At 47.6% G+C, this 15,753-nt stretch overlaps 1 protein-coding gene across 5 annotated transcripts in view; it reads left to right on the top strand.

Annotated features, from left to right (window-relative positions):
• The window catches only part of znf512b (zinc finger protein 512B), a 165,865-nt gene that overhangs the window by 132,929 nt on the left and 17,183 nt on the right, over nt 1–15,753 (top strand). For 4 of the 5 annotated variants that reach the window (XM_038803292.1, XM_038803293.1, XM_038803295.1 and 1 more), the window contains exons 10-14: nt 1,358–1,450; nt 1,709–1,807; nt 2,191–2,358; nt 4,344–4,538; nt 12,728–12,829. In XM_038803292.1, the coding sequence (XP_038659220.1) occupies nt 1,358–1,450; nt 1,709–1,807; nt 2,191–2,358; nt 4,344–4,538; nt 12,728–12,829 (657 nt within the window). The remainder of the gene's footprint in view (nt 1–1,357; nt 1,451–1,708; nt 1,808–2,190; nt 2,359–4,343; nt 4,539–12,727; nt 12,830–15,753) is intronic. The other variant, XM_038803294.1, reaches the window with a different exon arrangement.

Here is a 15,753-nt window from a genome sequence, read left to right on the forward strand (position 1 = left end):
TGCGCACGTTATGCTTGGATTATAAATGTGTGAGAATGGACTTCAAGTGAGGAAATCAAGGGGAACAGCTGACATAACTTTTCACTCATAGAAGGTAGCCTTGTACCGTTCTGATCTGTGCAGGTATACATTTCCCAATCCAATCCTGTCTCCTTTAACATTTCTTTTTTTTGAGCAGCTGTCCGATGTGTAGTTAATAAAAGGGCTCTCCAGAAAATTCCAACTGCCGTCTGTACGAGGAAATTTTTTTCTCAGCTCCTTTTGGGATTATGTGGGATTATGCGCAGTCCTTTTTCTATTTTGCTGACCACAGAAAACAATTACTGTGTATGGGGCCTCATGGTAGCATGGTGGTTAGCATCAATGCTTCACAGCTCCAGGGTCCCAGGTTCGATTCCCGGCTGGGTCACTGTCTGTGTGGAGTCTGCACGTCCTCCCCGTGTGTGCGTGGGTTTCCTCCGGGTGCTCCGGTTTCCTCCCACAGTCCAAAGATGTGCGGGTTAGGTGGATTGGCCATGCTAAATTGCCCATAGTGTAAGGTTAATGGGGGGATTGTTGGGTTACGGGTATACGGGTTACGTGGGTTTAAGTAGGGTGATCATTGCTCGGCACAACATCGAGGGCCGAAGGGCCTGTTCTGTGCTGTACTGTTCTATGTTCTATGTTCTATCTCGGGTGATTCTACGATCTGAATATCCACCTCCTTAATGAAAGCTGAGCAGGATCAAACGCACTGGTGTAATCCAGTGAAGACATCGGGGAATCTCACTTACATGGTGTTTTCATAGAATCATAGAATTTATAGTGCAGAAGGAGGCCATTCAGCCCATCGAGTCTGCACCAGCCCTTGGAAAGGGCACCCTACTTCAGCCCACGCCTTCACACTATCCCCTTTATCCCGGTAACCTAGTAACCCCACCTAACCATTTTGGACACTAAGGGGAATTTATCATGGCCAATCCACCTAACCTGTGCATCTTTGGACTGTAGGAGGAAACCGGAGCACCCGAAGGAAACCCACGCAGACACTGGGAGAACGTGCAGACTCCACACAGACAGTGACCCAAGCTGGGAATGGAGCCTGGGACCCTGGAACTGTGAAGCAACTGGGCTAACCACTATGCTACTGTGCTGCCCCGTGTTACATCAGACTTTCACAACTTTTAAAATGTGATATATAATATATATATTTTCACATTAACCAGGTGTTTTAGAAACCATTTATTTTAGGCAGTGCTTTTTTTCTGAAGGTTTCTTCATATAAAAGTTAATTTTCTAAGATGACTGACTAAGATTATATGGTATCGAGCAGTGTTTTATCAATTGAGAAAGATTGACCCCTCTCTACTGTTTGCAGCTGCAGGATGCTTTGAAGTGTCAACATTGTGCGAAGCAGTTCAAATCGAAAGCTGGGCTGAAGTATCACACAATGGCAGAGCACAACAATAAGGTGAGTAAACGACCTCAATTCTTGATTGCACTAATTAAAGCTGTTATCCCAGTTTAACAGCCAAGGTTTTATTTCACAAACATTGGAACCCAATGAGGAATATTCCCGGCTGGGCATGCATATTAGGAAATCGAAGGTGTGCAGAATTTCCGAACATGAGCTTTCAGCACATGAGGCTCTTTGCTATGCAGCGATATAAGGGACCTGATGACATTTCTGAACTAATAAAACAGCATTTTCTTGTCTCATATCTTACAGCCTGTGATGAATGCAGAGAAGCTGCTAGACGAACAGCAGGAGCGTGAAAGGCTCCGGAGAGTACTTAAGCAAATGGGAAAATTGAAGTGTCCTAATGAGGTTAAATACATTCTAAATATTAATATCGGAAGGTTAAAGCTTTATTCCCAAAGTTTTTTTTGTATGGTTATTTGGATCAATTTTACAACTAAGCATCCCTGGTATAGAGTCTTCTTTGTTGGAAGCACATAATGGAAAACTATAAAAACTCACGCGTGACTTTCTTTTTATGTGTGCATGCAGTGGGAGAAATTCTGTGCTAAGCACATAGATTGGTCAAATTTACCCTTTGGAGATTTATGCTCTTTCAGCATTTGGCAGTTCTTAATTGGATACTATTATGGAAATATATGTAACAGCTCTATGCCAGAGTAATTTGAGAAGTTGGATATGCCCCTGCTGCTTGATTTAGCACATGATATTTGTAATTAATGTTTACCTAGGGCTGCACGGCTACATTTGCCAGCCTAATGGGCTACCAGTACCATCTAAAAAGATGTGGGAAAGAACCAGCAGATATCGAAAAAGCTGTTTTCATTTGTGAGCATTGTGAAAAGGAGTATAAATCGAAGGCTGGTCATGACTATCATGTAAAGTCAGAGCATACAATGGTAAGATTTCATGATTTATAAACAAAACTTACTCCTTTCTCAGAGTTACAATGAGCAGCTAATCCATCTCCATGCTTGCTCCAAAAACGAATTCAAATTCAATCCAATTCATGGCTCCCTCGAAAGGATAGATCCAAGCTGTCAAGAACAGGCATTACACCTGATCTCATGCTTGATCCTACGTTTGATCTTAGCCAATTCATGATTCTCAAATAATATATCATTTTAAATCTTTTCATTTCTCTTATGCTTTTTATGGGCACTGTGCATACATTATGATGCAAACATTTCTTTAAATTTGTCCTCTGTACACCTAAGCATTTATCTGGTGTTTTTTATGAATGTCTTTGTCGATGATTAAGGCTACTATTAGGAGTTAATCGCCTAAAGAAAGAACTTGCATTTATACAGTATTCAGGATGTTCTCATGGGCTTCACAGTTAATTAAGTACATTTGAAGTATTGTATTGTAGAGAATTATATTAGTCAATTTGATCGCAGTACAGAATCACAAAAAGGCATGAAATAAATGACTGGTTAATCTAGTTTATTGATGTTGATTGAGTAGTGAATGCCAGTTAGGGAATTGTGAGAACTTCCCTGCTTCGCTTTGAATGATGCCTCGCAATCTTTAATGCAAGGCATCAGCTTAAAAATCTCTACTATTCCCAACAGTGCTGCACTCCTTCAGTGCTGCAGTCGAGTGTCAGCCTAGGTGATGTGCTTAAGTGTGGCTTGAACCTGCAACATTTTTCCTTTAGGACATGGGGACTGTCACTGAACAAATACTGATTCTGTGAACAGTATAGGAAGCTTTTGCTTTTGGCAGCACTGAGTTTACATTGCTAAAGTGTTATAACCCGCATAAGACCTACGGGATAGAAGTAATTAGCCTCCCCGTGAGCCTCGTTAAATACGAGCTGGCCAGCTGAGGGGCGGGGAGCCCTTGGACACTCTAGTAGTCTGTAATATAAAGGTCGGCCGGTTTTGGTACCGATGCCTCAGACTCGGCTGGGATCTGGAGAGTATCGTAAACTTTGTAATAAAACTAGTTTCTGTTATCCACTCATCTCGGACTCGTCTGTGGTCACTAAATAAACCTTTGTCCTTACAACAGAAACATAAATAAGTGTCACCTTGACTGAATTGGCAATAGTCTTTTGAGTGAGGAATGTATTGATTTAAGCCATACTCCAGGACAAGAGTGCATCATTTAGGTTAACACTCCAGTGTTGACTGCGGCAATTAATTTGAACATCTAACTTTACATTGATTTATGACTAAAATTTCTTGACAAGTATATTTTTCTCAATAATCAATGAATATTTCTATCAAATATACATTCCCAAAATTTAAGCAAGGATGGGATCTCTTTAAGTTGCAACAAGCTATGTATACAGATTAATAAAATGTACAAAAATCAATTTATCAAGTACAATTTGTACCATGGATAAAAGCAAATTACCGCGGATGCTGGAATCTGAAACCAAAGAGAAAAAATGCTGGAAAAAGAGCTAATGTTTTGAGTCCAGATGACCCTTTGTCAAAGCTGACAAAGCTTTGACAAAGGGTCACCTGGACTCGAAACGTTAGCTCTTTTCTCTCCTTACAGATGCTGCCAGACCTGCTGAGAATTTCCAGCATTTTTACAATTTGTACCAAGATCTGCACAGTTAATTCCACTTCTTTCATGTATTTTCTTTATAAATTCTTTCCCACCTTAGCCCCTGATGACACAACTATGTGTGCCTGTTTAAAAGAACAGGACATTTTCTAAACTCATTATTCTTGTCATCATTCTTTATTCTCAACTGCATAATTCAAGGAAGATTCATGCTTGCATAAGTTACATTCCTTCTTCTTTGCAGTCATTAACCTCTGTTGTCATGTATCAATTCATTTGATTGTAAAAAGGGAGGGAAGGACGCGTTGCTTCTTTTTAACCGCTATGCTGATAATAACAATTCCAACAAAATATCGTATAGGCAACTGAAGATTCTGATCAGAAATCAGTTGAGGAAGACTTTGAGAATTTGTTTGAGAAAACACCAAGTGGGCGCATCCGCCGAAGATCTGCACAAGTAGCTGTGTTTCATCTCCAGGAAATTGCAGAGGATGAACTATCCAAACTTTGGACCAGAAGGAGAAATAAAGATGATTTAGTCCCTGATATTAAGAGGGTAAGGGAAAATTAATTTCAATGAAAGTGACTTTAGAGGAAAATTGAAGATCTTTTACTGAAATTGAGTTGACGTCTTCATTTATTTTTGTAATTTTACAGTGTGAAACAGAGTGTGGGATCTCTCAGTCATTACGCACATTATTTCCTGTAGAAGTCTTTAATTCTGTCCGAAAGTTACCATGCAATAAAAACATTGAAAGAAACGATAGATCTTACACAGAGGGCTATGTGATTATATTCGGTTTAATGCAAAATCTCGATGCAGCAGATGGAGTTGTGATATTAGGCTTTGAAAATGTTAATATACCTCGATGGGGTGCTGTTGTGTCTTGAGATGTACCAGAGTGACAGCCGACGGTTGCTATCAAAGGACCTCTTAAAATCAATGAAGCTTATAAAAGAAGGTGGCCTCTGATACCCTATGCTTTGCTCTATGATGCTCCTGAGCCCAAAGTTCTGCTTTTTAGCATGGTGTGCCACCCTGGAAACTTGCCTGTTCTTCACAAAGAGTGCCATCTATGTCTTCTTTCAATCTATTGGGTAGTACTGCGCTGAAGGCCTTGCCAGACATGGACAATAGTGTTACGTCCTTCCAGTTGTTGCCATCGCTGAGAGGTTCCCTGGGCGCGATTCCCCGACCACAACGCCGGGTGGGAGAATCGCGGGAGTGCCGGGTGAATCACGCCACGCCACCCTGGCACCCGCATGCGATTCTCCCACCCCAGCCCCCCCCCGAGCGGTGATTCCCCGGCCCGGATGGCCCGAGCGGCCTGCCTAATACGACCGGTTCACACCGGCGCCAACCACACCTGGTCGCTGCCAGCATGAACAGCGCATGACCGCTACATGTGGGGCCTGTGGGGGGCGGAGGGAGAATCGAGTACCAGGGGGGTGCTCAGGAGGGGTCTGGCCCGCGATCGGTGCCCACCGATCGTCGGGCCGGCATCTCTGAAAGACGCACTCTTTTCCCTCCGCCGCCCCGCAAGATCAATCCTCCATGTCTTGCGGGGCAGCGGAGGGGAAGACGTCAATTGCGCATGCATGGGTTGGTGCCGGCCAACCCGCGCATGCGCAGGTGACGTCATTTAGGCGCCGCCAGCCGCATCATTCAGGCGGCGCCGCTTTGACGCAAGCGTCAAGGCCCGGCGCGCAAGATTGACACGCCGCCGCTCCTAGCTCCCTGGAGGTGGGAGAATACGGGGCGAGGAGCGGCCTCCGACGCCGGAGTGAAACACTCCGGTTTTCACTCCGGCGTCGGCACTTTGTCTCCCTTTGGGAGAATCGCGGCCCCTATCTTTGACAGATTCATGGTTATTCCTCGTCTCTTGTCACCTGGGACATCCCCTGCCGTCAAGTTCATATTGAACAGGTCTGTGAGCTCTGTTGTGACAGTATCATTGCCTTAATTCTGGTATCTCGTTGATCTCAGGTGGCTTGTTTTCCTTCAGGGTCTTGATAGCTCTTTTGAAGTCTGATTTGGAAATTTTAGCTGCTGCACCAAGACCAGCACAGGCACCGAGGACTCTTTCAACATCATCACAGGATGGTGGCAAATTGGGATAGTCTCCCAATTCCTTTTCCTCTTGCTCCTTGAATTAATGATGCGGAATCAATGGTGGGTGCATATTTTGGCATCTCATGCCATAACCACCGGTTGACGAACCTGAATTTTACAGGCAACATCGCTGGCCGAAGAATCACGTGTGCTCCAAGACACGACTACTCTTCTTGAGAGTAGAGGCACCAAGGTTGGTCTATGCATCAGCTTTGAAAAGACCAAGGGTGGGATTTTCCCATTTTGAGATTAAGTGCGGTGATGGTCAGCTCTGGTGATGCCCGTCCCGCCGACCAGAATAGCGGGAACCCACACCAGATTCAGCATTTGGAAGTTTATTAATTATGCACAAGTGAGTTTGTATCCGACTCTCCTGGGGGGCCGGCAGTTGATTCGGCCACCTCCCCCCCCGACCCCCTCAGCCGAGGTCCCGGCGATATTTAAATACCAATCCAGCAGACATGCCTGTCACTCTCTCCAGCCTACCTGCCTTCACCAGACCCTGCATAATTTCAGCAATCCAGAAGAAAAAGCCTCAGGCAGAAATCTGTTCTTTGATTCAACTCTCTCCCACCACTTCTGGAGTCTTCATCCACCCACTTCCAGTAAATTATGTAGTGTCCCTTTCCCCCCTCCCCATTGTTTGTGAGGTTTTCATGCAACCTCACTGGGGTCCAGGTTCCTTGCCTTTGGTCTTCCCTCTGCCTCCCATTGTTCATAGAATTTTACAGCACAGAAAGAGGCCCTTCGGCCCATCGTGTCTGCACCGGCCATCAAGCACCTATGTATTCTAATCCCATTTTCCAACATTTTATCTGTAGCCTTGTATGCTGTGGCATTTCAAATGCTCATCTAAATGCCTCCTAGATGTTGTGAGGGTTGCCCCCTCAACCACGGGCATACGTGCCGCAGAAATCTAATTGGCCTCCTTCACACGACCAAAGTAAGTCTACCACTTCCAGTCTTTCACTGCACCCCCTCACACACCAAGGTGTACCACCCAGCCTCCTCGCGGGTTGCCAACACCAGTCACAAGAGACACCCACTACCCATGATCTCCCTCAGTATCCATTCTGCTCCTCACATTCCCTCTCCCACTCAAGTCCCACGCATGCCACACCTCATCACCATCTGAACTTGCAGGATTCCCAGCTGCACTCTTCCCATTTGTCTCATTGTAGGACAAACTCGAGCATAACAGGTGTGAGCGGGCACAGCCTGCCAGAGTCCCGCATGAGGTCACAAGCCTCACTCCATTTGTGTACCGAGCCCTTGAGCTGGCCTGGGAGGAGCAAGACCGTGCCCGTGAAGAGGGTGAAGTGAGGGCTGCAGATAAAAGTGAGAGCCCTCGGTACACACAGTCATTCTTCAAGCCTCAAGTGAGTAAACATTGTCCCATCATTTATTCCCCCTTGATGCCATCTCCCTTCCCCTGCAGGACAATCAGTTGACAAGCCCGGATCATCCTTGCGTTCTCAGGGCCAAGGACACAAGCAGCTCTACGGGAGACTTCTTGGACACCACCACTGAAGAAGGGTCACATCTGTCACCGGCGCCCTCGACCGGCACAGATACTTACACTTCGGTGGGATTAAGTAGTAGGCAGGCTTCAGGGTCACTCATTGCTGAGCACCTCACAATTGTAGATCCACAGCAGGCGGAGGCAGAAACGTCCCAGGGAACTGGCACTCGGTGGGATGCCAGAGTCCAGGACTCTGATGAGCCCATGTCCCTGGGTCCAGTCATCCCAGAACTGCTGGACTGCAAAAGCAGATGCCGCGAGCATGAGGAAGAGATTTCCTCATGCAACTTTCCTCAGATGCAAGGCCGACTGGAAGAGTCTCATCACCTTCTGTCCAAGGAGATGGTGCCATCACTCCGATGCAATGAGGCTAACACTGTGAGGGTGGTGTCTACATGCGGACCTTGGTGCAGGAGGTGCACTCCATGGCAAGTGATGTCTGCTCCATAGGTCAGCTCCATGGCTGAGGGCATGAGCTCCATGGTGCAGGGCTTCAACTGCATGGTGCAGGCACTGGTGGGAATCCATAAGAGTCTGCGCCAGAGGATGGCAGGGATTCTGAATCTCTCTCCTACTGTCTCTCTGCTCAGTGGTGGAGTACAAAGGTCCCTGAGCAACCAAAGGGAAAAGGATCGGCAGGAGCGCAGTCCAAGGCCCTCCACTCAGGTAACCCTGGAGGTGTCAGCCCATCTGAAACCCCTCTCCCTGTGAGCGACACACCACCACCTCAGCACACCAAGGAGGGCCTGAAGGTAGGCCCAGACCCTCAAGGTCTAGGCCCCTCAAGGGGCACCCACCAAGGTCATGTCAGGAAACAGGGCGTGGAAGTCAGCAGGTCGCCTCAACATCAGCTGCGGATCCTGGGGATATATCTCGACATAGTGGGAGGGATAGGAAGAGTGAGAAATTGTAGGCACCTAGTGGGCACGGCTGAGCCTAGGCACTTGTTGAGATAGGTCACCATTATAATATAGCTCTTGTATTATACATCACTGTGTTCACCAGCAGATCCTCCACCCTGTCACTTCATGGCACCATGCTCCGCAAACCTCCGCGCAGTCAGTGTTTCATTCTTGTACAGTGTGAGAATAGCAGCACTATGTCTCTCCCACCTTCAAAACCAATGACTAAGTAAAGCTGCACTGCAGCTGACATCAACGCTGTGGAATCTCATGTCTGCCACTCTTCTCCAGTGATGAGGAGGCCCTGGGCTGCTCACCTCAGATGTTAGTTGAAGGAAAATACCAGGATCCCTGACCTCGGAGGGGGCTGCAGCAGATGAGAGGTCATCCAGCGATTCTGAACCCCATGATAAGCCCATTCATTGGCAGGATGCGTTCAGCCCTCTATCAGGCGAGATCCGACAACACTGAGGGTGTGAGGAGTCTCTATGCTCAATTCAAATCATCATTATTTTCCTGCAAAGTCTGACCAATGGCTTTACCGCTCTGCCCATGAACCTGGGCACCATCGCGAGCAAATAACTTTGGCACCACATTACTGATGAGATGTCATATCCCACAGTGGTAGACCTCTAACTCCCTGGTCCTTCGCATCATGAAACTGAGAAGCAATTAGGGGGACCCTACCCCTGCACCCATGCAGGCCTTGGCCATAGCCTGAGGTCCTTCCTCCTCTTCCTCCGCGCGTTGCACCTCGCCACCCTCCTCGACCTCTTCCTCATCTGAGGAGATGTGTTGCTCCCCCATGTCCTCCTGGTCCAGCTGGTCTCCCCTCTGCAGCGCCAAGTTGTGGAGAGCGCAGCGGACCAGAATTATGCAGGACACCCTCTGGGGGCTTTATTGGAGAGCTCCTCCTGACCAGTCCAGGTACCAAAACTGTATCTTGAGCAGTCCAATCGCCTTCTTGACTAGCACACGTGTAAATGCATGAGTCTCTGTAGGTGTTTGTGGTCTCCGCATTGGCATCATCGCCTATCTCCTGAGTGGGTACCTCTGAACCCGTAGAGCCATCCCTCCAGACGCTGCTCTCCCTCAAAAACATCAAGGATCTACGAGCAGCAGAAGATGTGACTGTCATGCATGCACCCCGGGAACCGGTCACATCGTGTGGTGACAAACAAGTTGGACATTGAGGGAGTGGAAACCCTTGCGGTTCATAAATGGCTCCGCATGAGAGACCGCAGGGCCACATGGGTGCAGTCTATCACGCCCGTACTTGGGGCATGCCTACTAAACTGGCGAAGTCCATGGCCCTGGCATCCTGGCTAGCCTGGTCCTGGTCCAATTTTATCTATGTGTGGGCCCTCGCATAAAGGCCATCTGTTACGTACCTTCTGCATTTTTGTGAGGCTGATGGGAAATGCCACACATGTCACGGTGCTGCGGGGCATGAACAGTGGGTATCCTCCCATTCCATATGATGCCAACTCTTGCTGGAACCGTCACAGGTCGTCCAGTGTCCCCAGGACAGACACAGTCTTCTGCGGCACTGCAGCTCCGACATCTGCAGGTAGAATGTCTGACTCCAGAAGACCTGTTGCTGGTATTGCCTCCACCATCTGTGGTGCTGCTCCCGGAACAGCTCCAGGCCCAGCCTCCCCGCCTCTGCAGCGGCACATCCATGTCTCTATTGCTGCCACTAGGAGTAGAATAGCCAACTCAGCTGGCTCCATGAATCTTCAGAATCACGCACTGAAAAGAAGAGAACACCAAAGTGAACATTGAGGATTCCTGGCAGAGCCCTAACCCTCAGCCCTCTGAGCCGCTGGGATATCCACCTATACGCTTTCCACTTAGTGAGTGCCTCTTGCCTAAGCCTCACACCCTCCCCTCTCACACTATGGAACTTCCCCACACTTGTCCCTCTCAAATCCACCTGAATGAGGTGCATGGACCCTCGAGAGTCTCAGTGGCACCTAATCTCAGACCATTCCCTTATCACTCCCCCAACCCTGGCATTAGGTGAAAGGTCAGTTGAGTGGATGCATGAGACTAGTACCTGCATCCTCACAGGGGACCGCAAAAGATGCCACTCCCCCATCGTGACCTTGAATGGGGTGAATGATAATAGACATCACCGTCACACCTTTCATGAGGGGGCACATCAGTGTCATCTTTGTAATGGTAACACTTGTATGAGCATCGAATTCAATGCTTAAGGCCAATGCTTTCAAAGGGTTAAGAACTTGGCTCCAGTCATTGGCACTGATGTTTAACTCTGCAGGTTTCATTGGCACAATTGACTAGTCAGGAAGGGTGAGATAGCATTTCATGGGGGAATCATAGAATTTACAGTGCAGAAGGAGGCCATTCAGCCCATCGAGTCTGCACCAGCCCTTGGAAAGAGCAACCTACTTAAGCCCACACCTCCACCCTATCCCCGTAACCCAGTAACCCCACCTAAGCTTTTTGGACACTAAGGGCAATTTAGCATGGCCAATCCACCTAACCTGCACATCTTTGGGCTGTGGGAGGAAACCGGAGCACCCGGAGGAAACCCACTCAGACACGGGAGAAAGTGCAAACTCCACACAGACAGTGACCCAAGCTGGGAATCGAACCTGGGACCCTGGAGCTCTGAAGCAACTGTGGTAACCACTGTACTACCGTGCCCTCCATGAGGCATTTCAGGCATTAGTGGCATTTGAGACACAGCTGGTTTGAGTGAAGCCTGCAAGTAGCACGACAAGCACATACGTAGAGGGTACCCTCAGTCCCCCAGGTCACAAGGCATGCAGACTCAACCAGCCTTCCTTCAGCCACTGCCATCCACTCCAACACTAATTCCTGACAATCAAACTTCCATTACAAGTGGATTGGAACCTCTGTACATCTTAACTCCTTTGTCCTCACAGTGCTGCCTGAGTGTGGGGTTCAACTCACACTGCAATCGTTTCCCACCAGAGAGAGGGTCTTCGTGGCTCATGATGCAGGGATGAAACCCATTTCTGAGTCCCCAACTCTGCTCTTACAGCCTGATTTTTCATGGAACCCCAGTCAGGTACCTCACAGTCTCCCCCAGTGCTGACCCTCCTCCCACCAACTTATCAGCTCCCACTGAGGAGAGCACAAGCCCTGTAAGGAGCACACGGGAAGCAATGCCTGCATGCCAACCTTCAGACCCCTTAAAGCACAGGGTGTCCCGACATGAAGGGAAGGTATAGCCTGTGAGATTGAGAGACTGGAACCCACCCCTGGCCCCGATTTGAACTTATCAGTGTTCCCTGCGTCCTCTCCATTGCGCCCTGAGCATGTAACACCCTGGAGGGTGATGGCTAACTGAGAGGTCACCTCCGAAATCCCCCTCCGAGATGAGGCCACCAGGCTCACATTTTTATAAACCTGTTGTACGCCAGTGCCCGCTGAATATTCAATGAAGGGGGAGAGGTTCTGGAGTGAAAACTCGCGATTAACACACTAATTTATTGAAAATGTGGTTCCCGTATTTTCCGATTCTCACCGAATTCTCCGCCAGCGTCGCTATTCTCACCGACAGCTAACACGGGCTCACAATCGACCGCAGTATGTTTTCTGAGTCTTTGGGGTCCACTTCATTGGCCTTGACATCTTTGATGGGAGCCACATATGTCCTTGTGGGGGATAGATGGAAGTTTCTTCTCTTACAAGGCATTGAAGAAGATTCTAGAAACTGCCGGTTTCCTTGGGTTCTGCTAGTCTCTTACTGGAGTTACTTCCTGCTAAATTTCAGTGCCGTGAATTAATTGAAAATGTGTACTTGAGGTATCGGAACTTGGGAGTTCAGTGAACCGGTCACAAAAACCATCAGCGTAATGTTCCCATGCTGCTAACAAAAAACAAACAGAATGTTGAGATATACAGCAAGGAGCATAACATCTGAATTCGGTCAAGCCATGTTTGGCTCTGGTAAGATGACATCTGGAGTATTCTGTACAAGTTTGATTTCCCAAGAAGTAACACCAAAAGTTTTGACATAAAGAATTATTGCCAAGCTTTCCAAGAAATGTAACTGAAATGATTGTAGCAGCTGGCGTGATATTAACCTCAATAGAATTGGTGCAGCCCTAATCACATAATGTTACAATTTACTGCATGACTCACTGGCTAGATATTGTTTGTTTGAGAATCTAGTTATGTAGGCTTACCCACCTCTTTCTGTATTGATTTAGCTTAAATATACTCGTCCTGGGCTACCATCATTCAACCCCAAACAGCTGGAAATCTGGAAAAATGAGGTCAAAGAAAATGGTCAGATCTGCTGTCCTAATAATGTAAGTTAAGAAGCCATGAATTATGTTAGATATTTTCCTACAGCACTAGCCTTGTATGGTACGTCTTGCAAAGGCTTAAATGTCTCTCCTAAGTCTTCTCATATTGTTTCCAAGCTCATCTTGTACATAGGCCCCACATCCTGCTCCTTTGATCCTTTGCCACTAAACTGCTGACCACCCAATTTATTTTCCTAGTTGGCATTGTAAATAGTTTCCTTTTTCCAAGCACGGACCTCTTCCCTTTGAAGACTGCTGACATGTGCCTCCCCCTGTTCAAATCACACCATGTACACCAATGACATTAGCTGGGGGCATGAGTGGTTAGCACTGCTGTCTCACAGCGCCAGGGACCATGGTTCGATTCTGGCCTTGGGTGACTGTCTCTGTGGAGTTTACACATTCTCTCCGTGTCTACGTGGGTCTCCTCTGGGTTCTCCATTTTCCTCCCATAGTCCAAAGATGTGCAGATGAGGTGGATTGGCCATGATCAAAGCACTGGGTTACAGGGATAGAGCGGGAGAGTGGACATAGATGGAGTGCTGAGGGTCGGTGCTGTCTTGATGGACTGAATGGCCTCCTTCAGCACTGGAGGGATTCTATAAACGCTCCATCATCTCTCTTGATTCTTCTACTGATGTGTCCTGTCATATAACATGCTGCCTTGGATAACCATCAATTTCTTGATAACCATCAGTTAAATATTGGGAAGACTGAAGTTACTTTTTTTGGGCGCTGCCACAAACCCTGTACCTTGTCATCATCTAAATCTCTCTCCCTGGCACTGTCTGAGGCTTTTACAGACTGTCTTCAGTCTCATCGTACGCAACACTGAGCTGAGATACTAACTCCAAATCTTCTCGGTTACAAAGAATGTTGGATTGAAATTGGTCTCAGATGGTGGCACAAAAATGGATGTATCAGATAGCCACCCAACATACCAACGCCTGATGTTTAATTCCATTGACTGCAATGAATATCAGGTGCTGTATTTAACACTCTGTGCCACTACCCAAGACAAATTTCTATGGGCCATTTTCTTCCATGTCCATAACATTTGTCCCCATTCCTGCCTCAGTCTAACTGCCACTAAACACTCACCCCATGGTTGTGCCACCTCTAACTAATAAATTGTTCTCCTGGCTGACCATTCATTTTCCACCCTCTTCCAAACATCTGCTCTCTGTATCCTGACCTGCTCCAACTCTTTCTTTCTCATCATCCCTGTCCTTGTATGTATTTCCAGATTTTCCATCCATAATTCTTGTCCCACTCTCCGAACAGACAGCAGGGTAAGTATCAGGGCCCACTTTTTTTTTGCAATTTCTGTAACAGAGGATCCACAACCATGGTGCATGTACACATGACAAATTCACAATGAAATTAGAAATTGCCATTGAAACAAGAGCTGATACCACAAGGAATGGTAAAATTGGACGAGTACATGGTTTAGGATGTAAGGGAGGCAAAGGTATTCTTCTGAGGCCAGGCCAGGAACACTCTTGCCTCCTGTGGTCAGGAATCTGACTGGTTCCAGCTTTTGCTGGTGGGTCTGAGGCTATACAACTCTTAGTTGACCAGCAGTTAAAATGGCTCATGTATTTTGATTACACAATTGGGCCCCCACCCAATTTACACATTTAAATTAAGCCCCTGTTCTCTGTGTCATGTGGCCTTTCCCTGCCTGATTGGGGACCTTGGATATTTGGGGCAAACTCCTCACCTGCCACTTTAACCTCACCCCTGCCAGACCTATATCAATCAATCTACGAGAGGGTAAAAATGCCCCCGAAAGCGTAGGTCAGACACATGTGATATTTTCTAATGAACCTTTGTGTGAAAAATACTTTATAACTTCAATTTTAATTCTTGCCCTGATAATCTTGAGCCTGTACTCTTGGGGTGCTTTCTATCGGCCTTGTTGCACCCAACTCGTGGCGCGCAAGGCCAGTAAACCGCGCAAGAGGCCTCACGAAATTTACCTGCCGTGTCACGCTTCGTGAGATCTAACGAGATCTTGCGAAGTGTCTCGATTTGGATCCCGCCCATTGAGTAGGGATCCAGATTTGCATATTCAAGTGAGTGGTTAGTCTTGCTTGAATGCGTCTGCCCCGGAGTTTCCCAAGGCGCAGGATCTCACGGTCTCGCCTCACAGACCCCGAGCAGATGCCGTTTAGCACCGGTTTTAACAAACATGGGCCAGACATAAGAGCACTTGGAGGGGTCTCCCAGGTGATCAGGGGCTGCTATGTGGGTTGGACACTGGGCAGGGTGACACCCTGGCAACCCCAATACCAAAAAGGCACTGTGACACAGTCAGCCTGGCACCCTGATGGTGCCACCTGGGCAGTATGGCAGTGCCACCCAGGTGCCACCATGGTAATGACAGGTTGCCCAGGTGGTACTTCAAGGCTGGCAGAGGCACTGCCAGGGTGCCCAAGGGTGCCCTGCTTTTATGAGGTGGGTTGAGGGGTGGGGGCTCGATGACCCCCTAATTGGTGAATTGGGACCTGGGGGGGGGGGGGGTGCGGTGTCCGGCGTCCGGCGGCTGCGGTGGGGAGGTCCAGAGATTAGGGTGCCATTTTTAAATGGCTGAGCTCGTTAGTGCAGGAAATAATTCTAAGTGTGGCCTCAGCCGAGGCCCTGAAATGAAGCAGATCCCCTTTAATAGCGGGGTCGTTCTGGGCGCCGCAAGCGTCGGGAAACACCTGGCTAAACGCGCCCAAAGCGGGATTCTGCTTCATTTCCATGGAACCGTGCCCTTGGTTTACTGATGTTCTCACCACTAAAAACAATCTTTTAGTACTTACCCTCCAAACACCTTTCAGAATTCTGAAAATATTAGTTCCTTTCAGTTCTGTTTCTTTCAAGCTATTCTTTAACAATAACCTCCCATTCCTGATTATCTGTTTGTGATAACTCAGAGT

The sequence above is a fragment of the Scyliorhinus canicula genome, chromosome 7 (genome assembly GCF_902713615.1).
Source record: "Scyliorhinus canicula chromosome 7, sScyCan1.1, whole genome shotgun sequence".
NCBI classification, from domain to species: domain Eukaryota; kingdom Metazoa; phylum Chordata; class Chondrichthyes; order Carcharhiniformes; family Scyliorhinidae; genus Scyliorhinus; species Scyliorhinus canicula.